This window comes from Porites lutea, chromosome 1 (genome assembly GCF_958299795.1).
Source record: "Porites lutea chromosome 1, jaPorLute2.1, whole genome shotgun sequence".
Lineage (NCBI taxonomy): Eukaryota > Metazoa > Cnidaria > Anthozoa > Scleractinia > Poritidae > Porites > Porites lutea.
This window is the reverse complement of record NC_133201.1, coordinates 5,808,486-5,824,648: the sequence shown is the minus strand read 5'-3', so window position 1 is coordinate 5,824,648 and position 16,163 is coordinate 5,808,486. Positions and strand designations below refer to the sequence as shown.

At 40.8% G+C, this 16,163-nt stretch overlaps 1 protein-coding gene across 2 annotated transcripts; it reads left to right on the top strand.

Annotated features, from left to right (window-relative positions):
* The first annotated feature begins 6,114 nt into the window (after nucleotides 1-6,114).
* LOC140943574 (uncharacterized) lies at nucleotides 6,115-15,448 on the top strand. 2 transcript variants are annotated; one of them, XM_073392681.1, is made up of 8 exons: nucleotides 6,115-6,252; nucleotides 7,947-8,410; nucleotides 9,426-9,758; nucleotides 10,510-10,724; nucleotides 11,620-11,814; nucleotides 12,600-12,777; nucleotides 13,511-13,974; nucleotides 14,452-15,447. In XM_073392681.1, exons 2-8 carry the CDS (start codon nucleotides 7,966-7,968, stop codon nucleotides 14,767-14,769), a joined length of 2,148 nt encoding a protein of 715 aa, XP_073248782.1. In that variant the 5' UTR covers nucleotides 6,115-6,252; nucleotides 7,947-7,965; the 3' UTR covers nucleotides 14,770-15,447. The 2 variants fall into 2 exon arrangements, with proteins under 2 accessions (XP_073248782.1, XP_073248789.1); XM_073392688.1 differs by having other exon boundaries at nucleotides 6,130-6,244; nucleotides 14,452-15,448.
* The last annotated feature ends 715 nt before the right edge of the window (nucleotides 15,449-16,163 follow it).

The following is a 16,163-nucleotide window of genomic DNA, read 5'->3' as shown; positions in this document are numbered from 1 at the left end:
GGTTTATGGCGTCAAACGCTTTGCTCAAGTCCGCCGCTACAGCTTCCTTGTTATCAATACTGTTCCTCCAATCTTCAGTCATTTTTTGCAATGTCGTGCAGCAAGAATGAGTTTTCATAAATCCAGATAAGTTTGAGGACAAAACGTTATGAAATGCATTCCAAGTTTGGTCGTAAATAACTTTCTCAAACCCCTTCGATAGCGAAGTTATTGTGGAGACAGGGCGGTAGTTTGCTTTGTCTGTGCCAATCCCCCGTTTAAAGACAGGAGTAAGGCGCGCTTGCTTCCATTCAGACGGCAATGAGCGATTCAGAATACAGAATTTGATCAACTTAGTCACCTTTTCGGCAAGAACTGGGGATCCCAAACGCAAGATTCGTGGTGAAATACCGTCTACACCAACTGCCTTTCTCGGTAAGGTTAAGGTACACATATATCAATTTTCACGAACGCAAAATTAATGACCATCATCCGCGTCAGAAGCTGAATAAAGCTTGTTACTGTGAAAAGTAAGGAAAACATAGCGAGGAGGACGCAGGGACAAAATCTGTGAAGAAAAACAATGTGTTTACATATAATAAAAAAAAATCGAGAGAGAAATTAAAGCATTATGGAGACTCTGTGTCCTAAAATGTTCTGAAAAAGCGACCTAAAATCACAATTAATAATAAATCAGGATTTTAATTACTTCCCCCTAGGTTCCAGGCCTCAGCAAATAAAAGTCCCTTTGGGGCTCTTAAAAGTTTTCCTAGAAAACGTGACCAAAGTTCGTTTAAGCGTGATTGATATTCTTAGAAAGACAGGAACATTTTCTGATTGGTTATCGTGTTTAGCGCGGCTCGGCTTGGGATCGAAAGTGCAACTTTGAATGTATTGGCTAGAGACACTTGCTTAAGGCGGACTTGTTTTGTATGCTCTCTTTCTTTACCGTTTACGATGGCTCTTCTAAAATCTTATGTAATCTGGAACAACAAAGGAGGGGTTGGCAAAACTACGCTAACTTTTCACATGGCTACGCATTACGCACTGACTCGGCCGCCTTTAGCTTTGTCTCCTGAAACCGTTTTGGTGATAGATCTCTGCCCTCAAGCAAATGTTTCAATGGCGTTGATAGGAAAAGAAAATGTCGATTATTTGACTTCGCAACGTAGAACAATAAGCTTCTATCTTCATTGCGTGTCCAGTTCGTATGATCTTTCAACTGTAGACCTACTGGCATTCTTGACCCAGGTGAACGACTTCAACAATAAAATACCATCAAATGTTTACCTTCTCTGTGGAGACATTCATCTTGAAACAGTCGCTCGTTCATTGGAACAAAAGAGGATTGCGAACCTTCCAGATGACAGTACTTGGGTCTTCATTATCTCCTCTGTCCGCTATTTTATAGAGGGACATGATAATCGAGGGACATTGTGCTTTACCCCAGGGGTAGCATGCCAACCAGGAGACAACAGAGGATGGGTCGTTTTCACCGATACTAACCCTTCTTTCTCGGTATACACCGAAGTCGCCCTGCTCGCAGCACAGAGGCTTATAATCCCAGTAAATGCCGACGACTTTTCTAGGGAAGCCCTGAAATCGCTGCTTCATTTAATATACGGAATCGCTGAAGCTGAATTGCCGCCTGAATTTAAACTTTACGGCCACACACTGTCTTTCAGCTACAAATGTAAGACGAACGGCCTCCAACTACCCCTGATATATCTTCTCATACACAACTGAGCTACAAGATATAACTTGCGTTCAGCCGAAGCATTTTCTCAGCTATTTACAAGCAGTTACGATGCTCTACAATGTGCATTCAACAACAACATTGAGTGTTTTGCGCCAAAGCCGCCAGGGCCATTAGGGCTGCATGTGAATCAGTATTATGTGGATATTTCTGATTTCCACACAGATGGAATAGTGGCTCTCCACCATGGATGCCCACTTGGAAATCTTACAAGTCACTTTCCACTTAGCCGCGTACCATTTTTATATGGAACAGTCGCACTGAGTAGCCCGCAGATAGATATTCACTAACAATGCCTTAACAATCTTATTGCTATGCTTTAAATCGAAAGAACATCTTTGGGCGGCCATAGACATGTACGTATAAGTCAGTCAGCAATAAGCAGTGAGAATATAACCTGCGATCAGACTAATTCAACCTTTGGGGAATCAAATTTCACCTCTTCGTCAGGTTGCCTTCCTCTCACCATATCAGCCATGTTATACAGTGTAAGCTCTCCTAACGGACACTTTAGTAAGCGAACAGCTCTACTTACGGCCACCTTCACAGCACCATGTTTTTCTTAGCCTGCTACGCAGGCTAATATACCCGCATGTCCTGATCATACTCTTCGGCCGAGTTGAGTGGCTTATCAGTAATATAAGGTTTTTCTACCCAAATGTCCAGGGATGGCTTAAACTTTAGGCGAGTTGTAATTGAACGTAATTGAATTGTAAAGAACTTGAGCTGAGAACAAGGAATAAACGAAGAAAGTATAGTGAGGAGGAGGATTGTATTTACAGTGGAACCTCTATTTGATGAAGTCCTCTGTATAACGAACGATTTTCTTCTACCCGAGTAATAGTAAAAATTATGGAAAAGTACTTGGATATGATATTAATAAAACCTCCTTAAATCGAACATATTTTGCTAGTCCTTTGGGCCTTCCGCATCGACGTTCCGCTGTATATGAGTGTCGATAGAACTGGCTAGTCTCAGTAAGATCCGATTATCACAGTCTTTGCGTTAGTATTCGTACGTTGACCAACTCACGAACAATGAAGATGACGACAAGGTCACATGATCACGTCTGTAGATAAAAGGTATGTTCCTAGACCTTTTCAGCACTCTGATATCCATCTAAATTCTTCTCATTTTTTTTTTTCAGCTCAGAGCTCTTAAGCGTTTTCCTTAACGACTTTGTTCTGCAATTAGGGGGTGTTTACATGACACCGGGGCGACTTATTTTATCAACGTGAAGTGTACCTTCAAATAACGAGATATGATATGACCCAGTCATAATGAAAACGCGATCCGAATAAAAAAGTCATCCCGGTATGAAACTCGCGCCGGGGCGAGTTTTCTCATGAACACCCCCTTAGATAACGGATAAACTGAAGTAGCATGCTGCCATGATTTGCATGACCTCCAAATACAGATAGACAGCAGCCTGACAGAAGTCACTGTTATTTTAAACTACTTAAGCTTATTTTGTTTCAGTGGATTATAGTGCAAGCTCACCACTGACACGCTATAGTGCTAGCCGTAGTTAACCGCATGCAAAAAGGAAGCTAAGCAATAAGCAAATTGAATAATGTTGCTCTTCACTTTTTCTTTATTGATGCATTTTAAGAGACGTTTTCCAGTGATTTAATAACCCATTTACACAATTTCTAACATATTAAGTCTCTTTTCAGTTAGCCTGAAATGTCTTCTTAAAAAAATAAAGTTCGAATTTCACGATCAAAGTTGGTGTAGATCTTATTTTTATACTGTACAGTTTTCCTCTTGAACACTACTACCAGAGTAGTCAGAGTACAAAAAAGGTGAAACGGCGTTCTGCCCTGTGTATCGTAATTGTTATTGACCACTCCACAAACTCAAAGGAGAATGGGTACAAGCTTTCAGCGCAATGGTTTTTGGAATCGTTTGGGTGGAGAAGCCTTACTTATTTAACAGTTAATGAATGAGGCTGAGTATCTTATGAAGAATTATGGAGATAGAGGAGGGTGTTACACCCTCCGAGATCTCCATAATTCTTTATATGATACGAAAGCCGAATTCAATAATTGTTTTATTATTTATTCAAAATAATTCCTAGTTTAAAAGCATAGCTAGAACATGCTTACCTCCATCGATCCATCGATGTTCAGTTCATCTTCGATAGTGTACGTTTAGGTTTGTCCAGCTCCGTAAATGTTCTCCAAATAACAGATGTCGCCCTCCGAGTTGTCTTCTTGCTGTTTTTGCTATGTTTTTAACTATTACTTCGCCTCGTTCCAGCTGTAGTTCTTACTCTTGAAACGAGTGAAGTATCGGCCATTTTTGTTTTCACAACCAAAACAACTCAACCTCGTCCCCAGGTCTTCTCGGTTAACAGTTCATTAACCTGTAGAAGGCTGCATTTTTGACGTCATTTCCTCGTTAAACACAAATTCTTCCAAATTTAGTCATCAATAACTGGTTAAGGTGAATTAAACGTGTGCTTTTAGCCAATCAGAATCGGGGAAATGTTTTGAATGAATAATAAGATTGGCTAATGGTTGCCTTGAGTACCATCGACCAATCATAACTAACGATTGTCCACCCAAACTATCCCAGGAATAGTTGCGCCGAAAGCGGGCCAAAAGCTTGTACCCATTCCCTTTACTGATAGTGGAGTGGAGAATTACTCTTTATGATATAAGAGCCTGGATACTGACATATCGTGATTACTACCGCAGACACCAGTTCTGTCGAAAATGTTTTCAGTTTAGATCGCTGCCGCCTGATACTATGATATTTCACGCTTGAGAAGTGGAGAAAAAACCGGCACATTCGTTAGAATCCAGCACTTGGGCCAATCTCAGCGTTAGTTGAATTATATATAACAGCATACAAAAGCTGGCTTCTCATTGAACCCTGAGAAACGTATGCCGCAAAATTAACTCGGAACTGAGAGTGTCAGTCTTCACAGAAGGCTGTTGTGTATTTAAGCGTTACGTAATCCAAAAGTACTTGTGTATGCTTCAGTAAAGCAACAGATAACTCGTTGGATCTTTATCGATAACTTAAGCAATAAGCGGAGTTATATAGGACGCTTGAAATCAATATTTTTTCATATGGGACTTTGCCCAGCTACTGATAATGATCCCAGATACGATTCAAGAACGGTTCAAGTGACTTCAAAACCCGCCGTGCTTTTAAAATGGAACTGACTGAATTGCAGTTAATCCTGAATGTCCTGGGATGTCGAGTGGACTATGCAGTTAATCAAAGTTAAATAACGATTCAGACCCACGCATGTGTGTTTTGTTTAAGAAAGAAAAGTTAAGGCATAAAACTTTTACTTGACTTAATCGTTTTAAGGTCTGGTGTCCTAGGTTGCAGTTATGTTATTCTGGGCATTCAAAGGTCAACCCTGTGTTTCCGAGAAAAAGCGGAAGGGCGTCAGAAAGAGCTAAACTGTTCCATACAGTTAGTTTTCAATTAAGTCGCTTCCTCCTTAAACTTTTATATATTGACATACGCATTATTTCTTATTCAATTGTGGCAAAACCATGATTCGAGAGAAATTCGGACTATATATTTCAGATCATTAAAAGAACAGCTGCTGCTTTAAGTAATGCTAAAGACGGATCATTTTAAAATAGTCGCACCTTTTATCTAATAGCTTTTACTTACATTAAATAATTTATATTTCAAAATCCATAAAGGCTGCTCATCACACGAACGTAGGATTTCTTCACAGACCCAAAATTTCAGGGACTTCGTGTACATAATAGCCTCGGTTAAGCACAGTCTGAAAGTGCTAAATGGATGAACACTAAAATGGCATTTAAGGGGAGGAATGCATGAATAATTAAATGGATTGCATCATCATTTAAATTTTATGTTTTTAAGGCGCACCGATCTTTTATTTCTTAATTCTCGCTTCCATTCCCATTTCTTCGTTATATCATTTCAGAAACACCATACCATCAACTGAAGTTCGAAAAAAAAAACTACCCATTTTGTGGATCTCACCCTCCCCTGAATTCCTTCTGCAAAAAACTCTTGTGTTCCTGCTATGACAACCGTGTGCTATCGATCTACTACACTAGCTAGTTCGCCAAAAAAAAAAAACAACCTGACAAACGGGTTTAGATTCATGTAAATCTAAAACCATAGATTGCTCAAAACGCAATCTATAATTAGTTTGGTTTGCTGCAAAGGAATTTTTTAACGCCGAAAAACCGGTTGATTTAAAAGAAACGCTACCGTTACATATATGGCTAAGCTATTTTGAATAACAACTTACGTCTTGTTACGTAAAAGTCATTTCACCTTTTGCTCAGACAATTCAAAACTGAACATGCGACACAACGATCCCTTGGCTGATAAGGACCTGGTACCAACAAGTGCCTTTCGGGTTTTCCAAGAAAGCTGAAAAAAGATTCTCAGTAAACAAAAGGTAAGTGTATCAGGTTTAAATTTCCATTTTAATTCGTCTTCCCCGCAAACTGCGAAGAAAGGCATACGATACAAATTCTTGGAAAATTCAGCGAGCAGGTGAAATTGTGAGTAGTGAGTAATACGGTGCACTGTGATCTGTAGTTAGCTAAATTATACGCTGCATTGTACACAATTTCAGCGGCTCACGTCAATATAGCTTACTAATAACAGCATATTTAGTGTTTATTTTGCCCTTGTGACACAAATGCCGGCGATGCAAACTCAACACGAAAAATCCTAACATACATCACGCTTCTGTGATACTACAGCAGTTCCGCAGTAAAGCCAATGCAGTTAATCCCAGTGGGGCCAGCGAGAATCACTGATCAAGAGCGGTTGCCGAGAGATTGAAAGCGTAAATCGTGGCCCTTTCGCTTTGTCCGGTTAATAATCCGTGAGATGTTTCAAAGCACGACATTGTGTTTGTTCACGAAAACAACTTGACTGTTTAGCAGAAGTATATTTTATTTCTTCTATCTATCAATTCCCTTTATTAGGTAGTTTTATAATTACTAAGGTGATAACCTGCTCCATTTTCGCCCTGATGCATATTGCCATGAGCAAATATTCAGCCAGCCATTTGCCGTTATCAAATTATGATATTTTATGGTGTCTGTGGTGCTATCCTGATAGTACTATATACCGAATAAATTTTGATAAAATCAATTACAATTCGGTCAGATTATAATATCGGCATGTCTAGGCTCAGTCACGAAAGCCGATTAGCCTTAAGTGTATCCAGGTTCACCAAAGTTTTGAACTTTTACTTAGAGACTATTTCTGTTGATCCAAACTGACAATTCAGCAGCTGTCTATGGTAAAGCAAACTCAATCGTGGGCTTCAATTTAATTAGCTTTCCTTGTCGTGAAACTGGACCAAATGGATTAAGATAGGATCAAAACGATACCTGCATTGCTGAGCAGTAAATCAGTAATAATAATACCAATAACAATAATAATAACATTTTTTTTACTTATATAGAGCTATATCAAAACAAAGCCCCAGGTTGGAAACAGGCCAGAAAAAAGTTCAAGGTTTAATTTCAAAAAAAAAAAATAACAGATTAGATGATCGGGATAGTTCCATTAAGTGAAATAGATAACTCTTCGCCGAGGCTTTTATTTGGAGGGGCGATTTAACGGAGGGTTTTTTGCGTTACGAGTTTGGGGGGCTTATATTTGGAGGGGCTTATACATGGAGGGGTTTATCTTCGGAATTTTACGGTATTAGCTCTAGATATATATGGGCGCTAATGAAATTTTCCCAGATAGCACTCAATCGTGATTAAGTCGGCTTGAGTCCTTCGATCACTGAAAGACCGTACGTGATCATTGATAGGAAGACCTAAACCGTAGAGAAAACGGTGGACTATCTCTGTTTGATTATAGCTTTTCTTGAGTCGTATTCTAAGGACAAAAATGCACTTATGGGCCCTTTAACAGCATCTAATAAGTAGGAGACAATAGCGGAGTCCAAATATGCTGCCTCCTGTACCTAGCATTACCGGACTCTGCCCTTTTTTTCTTGGCTTCCTCTTTTAAGCCGTTTTTCGTTCGGAGCTCCACTATTATAATTATAAGTGGAATAAACAGTATAATACTATAAACAACAGTGGCCAGAGAAAAATGGCTCCTACATTCCGCTGCCTGTTTATTGTTAAAGATCTCTAAGCAAACTATAAACTGCTCACTCACATACATCAAAACTTCGTGTACAGATCGCCTTGTAACCTGCGAACTGTGTTTATTTATTTTCCAGAGCACTGTTTAATTTTGATATGTCAAGCGAGATTGAGTCACCAGTTTCCAAATATGGCAGAAGCAGTGAGTTCGGTAGTGTATTGGATTTTATACAATCCATGATAAGCAACGACACCCTTCGAAAATCATTTGATATTCCACATTTAGTCATGGTCGGTCGACAAAACATGGCAAAGACAACGCTTATCAACCGTCTGATCGGGCGATATCTTCTGCCCATGCGACGAAACGAAACAGCCAACACTCTTCAAGCGCGGACTACATACCCCATCATACTGAATCTGCGCAACGGCCCCAAGACAATCGTGGAAGTAAGATGTGATACGTGCCAGGGTATTGGAGGAGAGGTGGAAAACCCCACGGATGATCAAGTGGAGGATTTCCTTAAACGGGTTGCTGGTCATCTTCCCAAAGAAGAAGGAACTCCTATATCCAAGACTCCAGTTAATGTGACCCTTCAAGGTATGATACTGTTCGCATACAGCTGTTTCGAGAAAGGTTGTCGAAAAAAATGTGCACGCGACAATCCCGAAAGGTAATATGGGACATGATCAATACACTGTTCCTGACACTGTAGCTGTGGAGCCTACTTTTGTTGGTTTCCTCTAGCACTCGCAAACACACGTCCTCGGCCTCTCGTGCCATTCTTGCAAATTTCTTTGAAGAACAGTTAACTCAAAACCACCCACAATACCCTTCGAGATTGACGCGTGCACTTTTACCGACAACTTTTTTCGAAATCGCTGTATATCTAGTCCCTTAAGGTCTCAATATACCGCCCGGTCTATAGGTTTCGATTCTAGTGGTGCAGCAGTTCGTCTCGGAAATTCTTTGACCGAACAGGAATGGGAAGACCCTGTATCGGGACGAAGCAAATTCTCTTCGATAATCGAAAGTTGGCTACGTTTACTTGAAATCCGGTGAACCACAGATCTCCTTACTTCAAGTTCCATGATAAGTCCCTAGTTGTCTCCCGCCTTTCTTTTAGCACACTTTGCGGGGACAAAATTTCACGTTTTTCCAGTGATAAGAATGCAAGTTGGCTGAACAGCTTCAAAAAATATTTGTTTTCTTGCTTATTGTTTTAGTTCGACAAAACCAACCCTTATCAGGGGATGAAAAAAAAAGTCTCAGGCACATTGCAATCACGATACAACCAAAGGCCAAGGGACTGACAAATATGTTTGTTTTAACGAGCAAGCTTGTCTTCAGAACGTTTCCCTTAGAAAATATGGGAGGGGCGCTACCTACTCTTTCCTCTTCCTCTCCCTCTCTTCGTTCTTATTTTTTCTCTCTCTCCAACTTCGCACCATGCTCCACTATCTGAACGGCTGGAACAGTCTAGCCAACCCACCAAGCTTGTCAGGAAATCCGTCTAGGACACCTCGAGCAGTTCTAAGCATCCTGCACTCACTTGCATGACGCGAATTGACTCGAGACGAGGGTGACTCACCCCTCTTCTTGTCCTCTGCCTCAGGTCCCAAACTCACCACCTTGACTTTAGTCGATCTTCCCGGCGCTCACTTCGCCAACGACGACCCTCGGATGAACCAGGCAACCCAATCTCTTGTGTTAGACTACATTGAGAAGAACACAAAGAGTATTATCGTTATAGTTTCCGAAGTAGGGGACCCCACAGGAGACAGTGCTATTAACCTGGTCATGCGAAAGGCTAAAGATTTCAGGCAGCGGACCATATGTGTACTGACTAAACCAGACAGGCTGAGAGAATCAGATGACATGGGCGTAAAAGTAGCATTAAACAAGTCAAGTTTCACCCTGGAGGACGGTCGCTTCATTGTGTTAAGAGGTACAATAGGAGTTGTTGCTTTAATCTTCTTTGCACATCACCAGGAGCCCATAATCTGCAGAGAGCAACTTTCATCTACTCGTGTTATGGTGTTTTCACCATTCAGTTTATTTTTAGGAATATTTTGGCGCGAATTTAGAATATCTTTCAAGTGCCACAAACAAGTCAGAAACTATAAAAACCTAAAAGAGGTACTAATGAACTTTTAATGATGTTTAGTTTTCCTCTTTGGTTTGTTGTGATTTGTTTGCACACTTGGGCGAAGCAAAGCTTCCATTTTCGCCAAAATAAGTTCTTTTAAATGTACCTAAAAATAAACTGGTCCATGAAAAATGCTGTGACATAGACCTAGTACTGAGGAGTAGCTCGCTCCAGCTTATAGGCTTTTTTCATAACGTTTTAAGTCTGAGTTTCAGGTGCTTCTGAGGGAATAGGAATAGACATGCGAAGAGGGGAGAATCACCTCTCCCATAACCCCAAATGTGGCTCCGATACTCAGGCTATATCGTTTGCAGCGATTTTTACGGCTGAGAACATTCCAAAAGGAAAGAGAAATTAGTAGGAGCCCGAGCTCCTGGTGTTGGACGGTGGTACACAATGTCTTTTCTCTAGATTCAATCAAAGTCCTTTTTAAAATTCGGAATAATTAGGGTTTTTTTTTGTCTCTTACAAATTATTTGTTTTTTAAGAGTTTTAATTATGAAAGAGGAGAGAACTAAAGCTTTTCTCCACTCATTCTGCCAACAAACAGGAAAAGATGGCACAGACGCAAACGAAAAGGACTGGGACGCAGAGATGACCCGTGTCAAGGAAAAGGAGTGGTTCGCGCGTCATCCACAATACAAAAACATTCTTAAACTGTGTGGAATTGACCGGCTCATGGATACCATGATCTCACTTCTGGCCCAAAAAATGATAACTGAAATTCCAGTCTTAGTGCGTGAAATGAGGGAACGAAAGGCAAAGGTAGGAGATGAAAACAATGACGTCTAAATGTTTATATTGAAGGAAGGATGCCCCTGGTAGAAGGATCACCCGCCTAACCGAGCCACCCTTGGCGAGCCAGTTTATCATGCATTTCCTCCTGAAAACGTGGCAAAGCGTTTACAATCAGAGCATGCGCCAGCGTTGTTTTAAACAATCAGCGCATGCGCGAGAGCTGTTGACTCGGGCAAAGGGATCAATTTGTTTCTTATAAACGCTCGCTAAAGTTGAGACGGCCGCGGCAGAGTGGGTGGCCTTTCTCCACCCGGTAAGGGGTCTAACTTTACCCAACAATCTCAGCGACACATATAAGCCACTTCCGAGTACCTCAAAAATCAAATTAGGTCACCTGTTGAACCCCGTGTATATATATCGTGTATATGGAACTTTTGTGCTTTGTTCACTGGGTCGTTGCTTTTCAATTGTGCTTTATTTTCAATTTAAGCGATACACCAGTGCGTAACACAGGGGCGTAGCTAAAGGGGGACCTGGGGTGCCCGTGACCCCCCCCCCCCCCCCCCCTTGGTAGACCTTCTTTTGAGCAAACAACCTACAATATTCAGGTGGCGAAAACCCCATGACAATATCTTGGCCGTAAAAGCCATTGTTGAAAAGCCCACTTTTTTAAAATTTGTTTTTCTGTAAAGTATTTTCGTCAACGGCTCTTGTCTTTAGTCAATATGGGCCTTCATGCCGCGATAATACGACTGAGCCGCCTGATACACGAGGGAGAGCAGCGGTATAAACCATATATAGTCGGCGATCCCCGGGTGGTGTTCCTGTCTGTGACCCCCCCCCCCCCCCCCCCGCCCCTTTGAAAAATCCTGGCTACGCCCCTGTAACACACGCGATAATAACATCTCACTGCTATATCTAGGTGGAATCGGAACTCAAACTTTTGGCCCATAGCGAAGTACCTGAGTCGAGTGAAGGCAAAGGAGCGCTTGTAATGAAACTCAAGCAAAATCTCATCACTCAGCTGAAGACGCTTCTCTTTAACAACACATCCGACATTGGAGGAGGAGAGCAAGTGCGAACATTGTTCAACAAATTCCATGACACTGTATACAAGGTAGGCGAAAGGATAGTGCCAATTAATTCTTTAATTATTCATTAATTATTGATTTCTTGGGTGTTGTTGGGTCGTTTGGTGCTGCCCACAAACCTCGTGACCAGCGGTACAACATTGACAAGGGGAAAAAAGGTGTTTATGTTTTTTTTATGCTCCATGTTCCTTTAGATAGTATTATTGAGTCAGTTATTGCTGTTGGTGGAGTCTTGCTTTGGGTGAGCTCTGTTTGCTGGGATACTCAATAATGACAATTCCAGTTTGGGATAAATTTGGCCACAAGAGTGGCCGTTTATTACATTTAAGCATATCAAGCTAGGAGAGTCCAGATACACAAGAAGATTTATCCCAGCAAAGGGGAGGGCACACCCGCCATCCGGGAGATGAAAGTGGAGCAAAACGGGAGGGAAGGGAGGGAAAAATGTTTTCCAACTTTCTTGTTGCAGTGAGCAGAGAGGCCTTGTGCCTCGCTTTCATGTCTTAATGTCCCGGATATAATGTCCCGGATGGCAGGAACGCCCCCTCCCCAGTAACTGGAGAAATGACACATTAATCAGTCACATTAAGCATAAAACCATTTATTTCTTTCAGAAATAAATTTCCTATTAGAAAAGGAAAAATATTTTCTGTTATGTCGTTTTGGCCGAAGTGTCTTAACTAATTGTCGCCATTTATAGCAAGGACAAATGAAAGGGCGGTGTCAGGAGTTTCGTTTAACTTGCTGCCCTAAGGTTCGAAAGAAAAGTTATATTATTGTTTTTTGAGAGAAACCTTTTTTTCAAATCTAGGTAGATCCCCTGGTCAAGCGAAATGATGATGAGATACGAAAACAACAAAGGAAACTCGAGGGCGTGGCAGCTCCTCTTGGTGACAGCAGTGAAAACAGCCAGCTGCTGCAAAAACTACTTTATGAGTCGTACCAAGGAAGAAGTACTGTGCCAGTTGCGAGTAGCACAGGATTCCCAGGTATTAGCGTAAACTTCCGGAAAGACACTCCGAAATTAAAGATCGATACCCCTGATAGACGCGACCCAGGAACTGACTATTTGCCCTTGTCGTTGTTATGGCTCAGAAGTTTCAAAAGAAGGAAATAAAAGAAATCTCCTATACCAATCACCGACAGATATATAGATGATGGTTTGGACCCAAAGAATATAGAGGGGCAATAAGCATGAATAGTCTCTTGAGACAGCCGGGCGATTTTCATACATGCTTAAAAAGAAAATTCAGAAAGAAAGTTAAAGAAAGCGCATATTAACGGTTTTGGGGAAGGGGGACGGACACTGGAAGTCATTTTATCTCAGTACAGCGGTCAAACGTTTGAGGCTTTCTTTAGTTTTATCAGTTGTCTTAAGATAATGAGCTAATTTTCTTCATAAACTCTAAGCGCCCAAGTGAAATTATGTTAGCAAATGGCGCCAACAGTAACCTCGTAACACCAGTTTCAGTTTTCAAACGCTTATAACTTTCTAAGTAATTGTTCTCAACAATAAATGAATTAACAGTACGCTATTAAACGGCTTTACGCACAGTAAAGGTAACAACCCTGCATTTGAAGTATTTTTCTTAGCCTTAAGAACTGAAATAAAAAGAACTGGCTGGCTTACAAAGTGCTATCCATACCCTCTACTACTTTTATAGACCTTTTATAGACCTCATTCATCTTTAAATGACACTTATCTCCTTGTGTTCACACTAGGAACAACTTCCATGACTATTGATGAACTAGTCCAAAGTCCCGTGGATCAACTAATTCCCATATCCACCAGTCTAGTAAACAACGTAGAGAAAACTCTACGCACAATAGTGCAAGATGCAATCAATAAAAGTTTGTGCAGTTTCCCAACTCTTAAGCAAGCGGTCGAGGCCAAGGTAGTGAGCAAGATTTTCGACACAAAAAGAGAGCAAACCATTCAGTTCATTCAGCAGTTTCTCGAGATGCAGAAGAAGAGCATTGATGATGTGTTTGCTCCAGTTCCATTTCCGGATGAGCTGAACTCGTGGGAAACCACGCTCGCTTACAATAGCAGGACTCGTGACTCATTCCGTCATCCTTGCAACACGTCCAAGACAACGTCCCACCTGAAGGACCTGGCGCAAAAGCTCTATCCCAAAGAACTGATGGAAGAGATTGAAGGCCAAAATTCACGAGGAAGTTATAAGGTTAGCTCAGTAGTTTCAGAACACACATGCATGGAAATTAGGCTGGGAATCTAAACTGGCTTTGTAGTCATTTCATCTTTTGAGAGTGAGCAATACCCTTAAGAGCGACCATTCAATTAAAACCTCTTTTTAAGTATTTTTACACCGCACTTTCCTTGATTGTGAACTGTTTCAGTATAACTTTTGAATCTGTGGATTAGAAACTATAGTTTGACCATTCAGATTTGAAAGAACTACCGCATGCATGGAGCTATTAATTATGCTATATTAACTGGTTCTAACTTTCAAGTCTTTGGATAAAATTCTGTCGTGTGACCATTCAAATTAGACCTCTCAACGAGTTCTTTCACATACTCCTACTTATTTTACAATATTTTACATGACGAAAGTCAGTGTTCTCCTTCAATTTTGATTTCAGGCCCTTAGGAGAGTCTGTTAAGATGAATTAAACAGGTGTATCTAATTTCTTTTCCTCAGGAGCTCGAAGATATAAAGAAGGTAAAAAAGAACGTTGTACGCTGCTTCAACGTGATCAAAATGAACGTCTGCGATACAGTTCCCCGCTGCATTCTTCATTTTTTCATCACTCAACTGGTGGATGACCTCGAGCATGCCCTGGAACAAGAAGACTTGGTCGAGTTCTTGAAAGAAAAGCAGGATATCCTGGAAAGGCGTAAAGTGTGTCGTGCCCAGTTCTCCGCTCTGAAGCAAGCGCTGCCTCACACTGACGAAGTGTTAAAGAAATTACTGCGCATGCGGGGCGGATCTGGCGCACGTCAGCAGTTGCAGTTTTAAATGTCAACTCTGCAAGACATAGCGACAAAAGTCATCAATAGAAATATTAAGATTAAATTAGGCTGTATATTAAAAAAAATAAAGTAGTACGTGCACAAAAACGCGCACTCAGGAACAACGAAAGGCAAGATGAGAGTTATCAGGTTTTTTTTTACTTACCGAATGAATAGATAGTTCACCAAAATATTTTAAACTGGCAATGAAGATCCTATCAGTGAAATGAAAAAATAGTTTTTTCAGCAGCATCTAGTATTTTGCATTTTGTGGGAATCGCTCCTTCTCTGCCAGGCATGAGATGTCAGCCCAGTATGGTTGGTGTTCATGATGTTAACTAAAATTATAAGTGTAATGTCGTTAGTTTTACTCTGTAAGTCCTAGAAGTGATCAAAATCAATATTCTCCAACAATATCAATGCAATGTAGAGAATCAGGGGAAAAGGTCAAGATGATTAATAAAATAAACACAGAAGGGGGAAAAATGTTTTGACTTTTTAAAACAATTCTATCAACTAGTTCTTAAACTATAAATCTGTGGAAATCGGAAATTGAGAGTGGATATTGTCACCAAACCAGTTAAAAGAAACTGTGGTACTCAAGAGTCTAAGTCATTCTGGGAATTCAAAGGTCGACTGGTCATTATTTTCGGAGAAAAAGCGGAAGGGCGTTACAAAGAGCTAACCTGTTCCAGGCAGTTAGTTTTCAATTGATCATGAGTCGCTTGTTCTTGATGGATCAAGACTATAAAATCGTTATATAGCTGATTCAATAAAGGCTGCTTTGGACATTGAGAATTACGCACTGGTAAGCTATTGTTTAGTGGTGACTCAAGCAAAGCATTGCCTTGGGTTTCATATGCCCAGTTGTCAATTGCCAATCGCTAGAGCAATCTAAATTGAATTAAGTAGAGTGGGCTATAGGTCGAGGGAACATGGGTTTCGTCTTAATGAAGGGCACGTTTTGTTTTGTTTTGTTTTTTTACACAATAAAGTTGGATTACCCACCCACCAAGCTTCCTTTGAATTTCCCAGAATATGACCCTAAGACATTTAGGAAAACAGCCGCTAACGTACAACTAATGCCAAATATTGAGACATTGCAGTTAGCGCATAATCGTGCATGCCTAGTAGTCTACTACCTATTTCTCACTGATAAAGTAAAAACACTCGTTTTCGAGGCCCGAATTATCATTTACATTCCCCCTAGCTTCTTTCTTACATCAATTCATTCTTAAAACACCATAACGGTAACAAGAACTATCCAATCTGTGGAACTCAGCTTACATTTGAGTTTCCCAGCCAGCATGTGCTAACGATCTACTGCGCTGGTTAGCGCCACAACCCCAAACCGGATTTAGATTCGTGTGAATGTCAAGAAAAAACACCCGTTGAATTTAA

Coding starts and splice junctions, on each gene's coding strand:
- LOC140943574 (XM_073392688.1), top strand. CDS start 7,966: ATGTCAAGCGAGATTGAGTCACCAGTTTCCAAATATGGCAGAAGCAGT. Junction 12,778..13,510: donor GAGTAGCACAGGATTCCCAG/GTATTAGCGTAA, acceptor TGTTCACACTAG/GAACAACTTCCATGACTATT. Junction 13,975..14,451: donor ATTCACGAGGAAGTTATAAG/GTTAGCTCAGTA, acceptor TCTTTTCCTCAG/GAGCTCGAAGATATAAAGAA.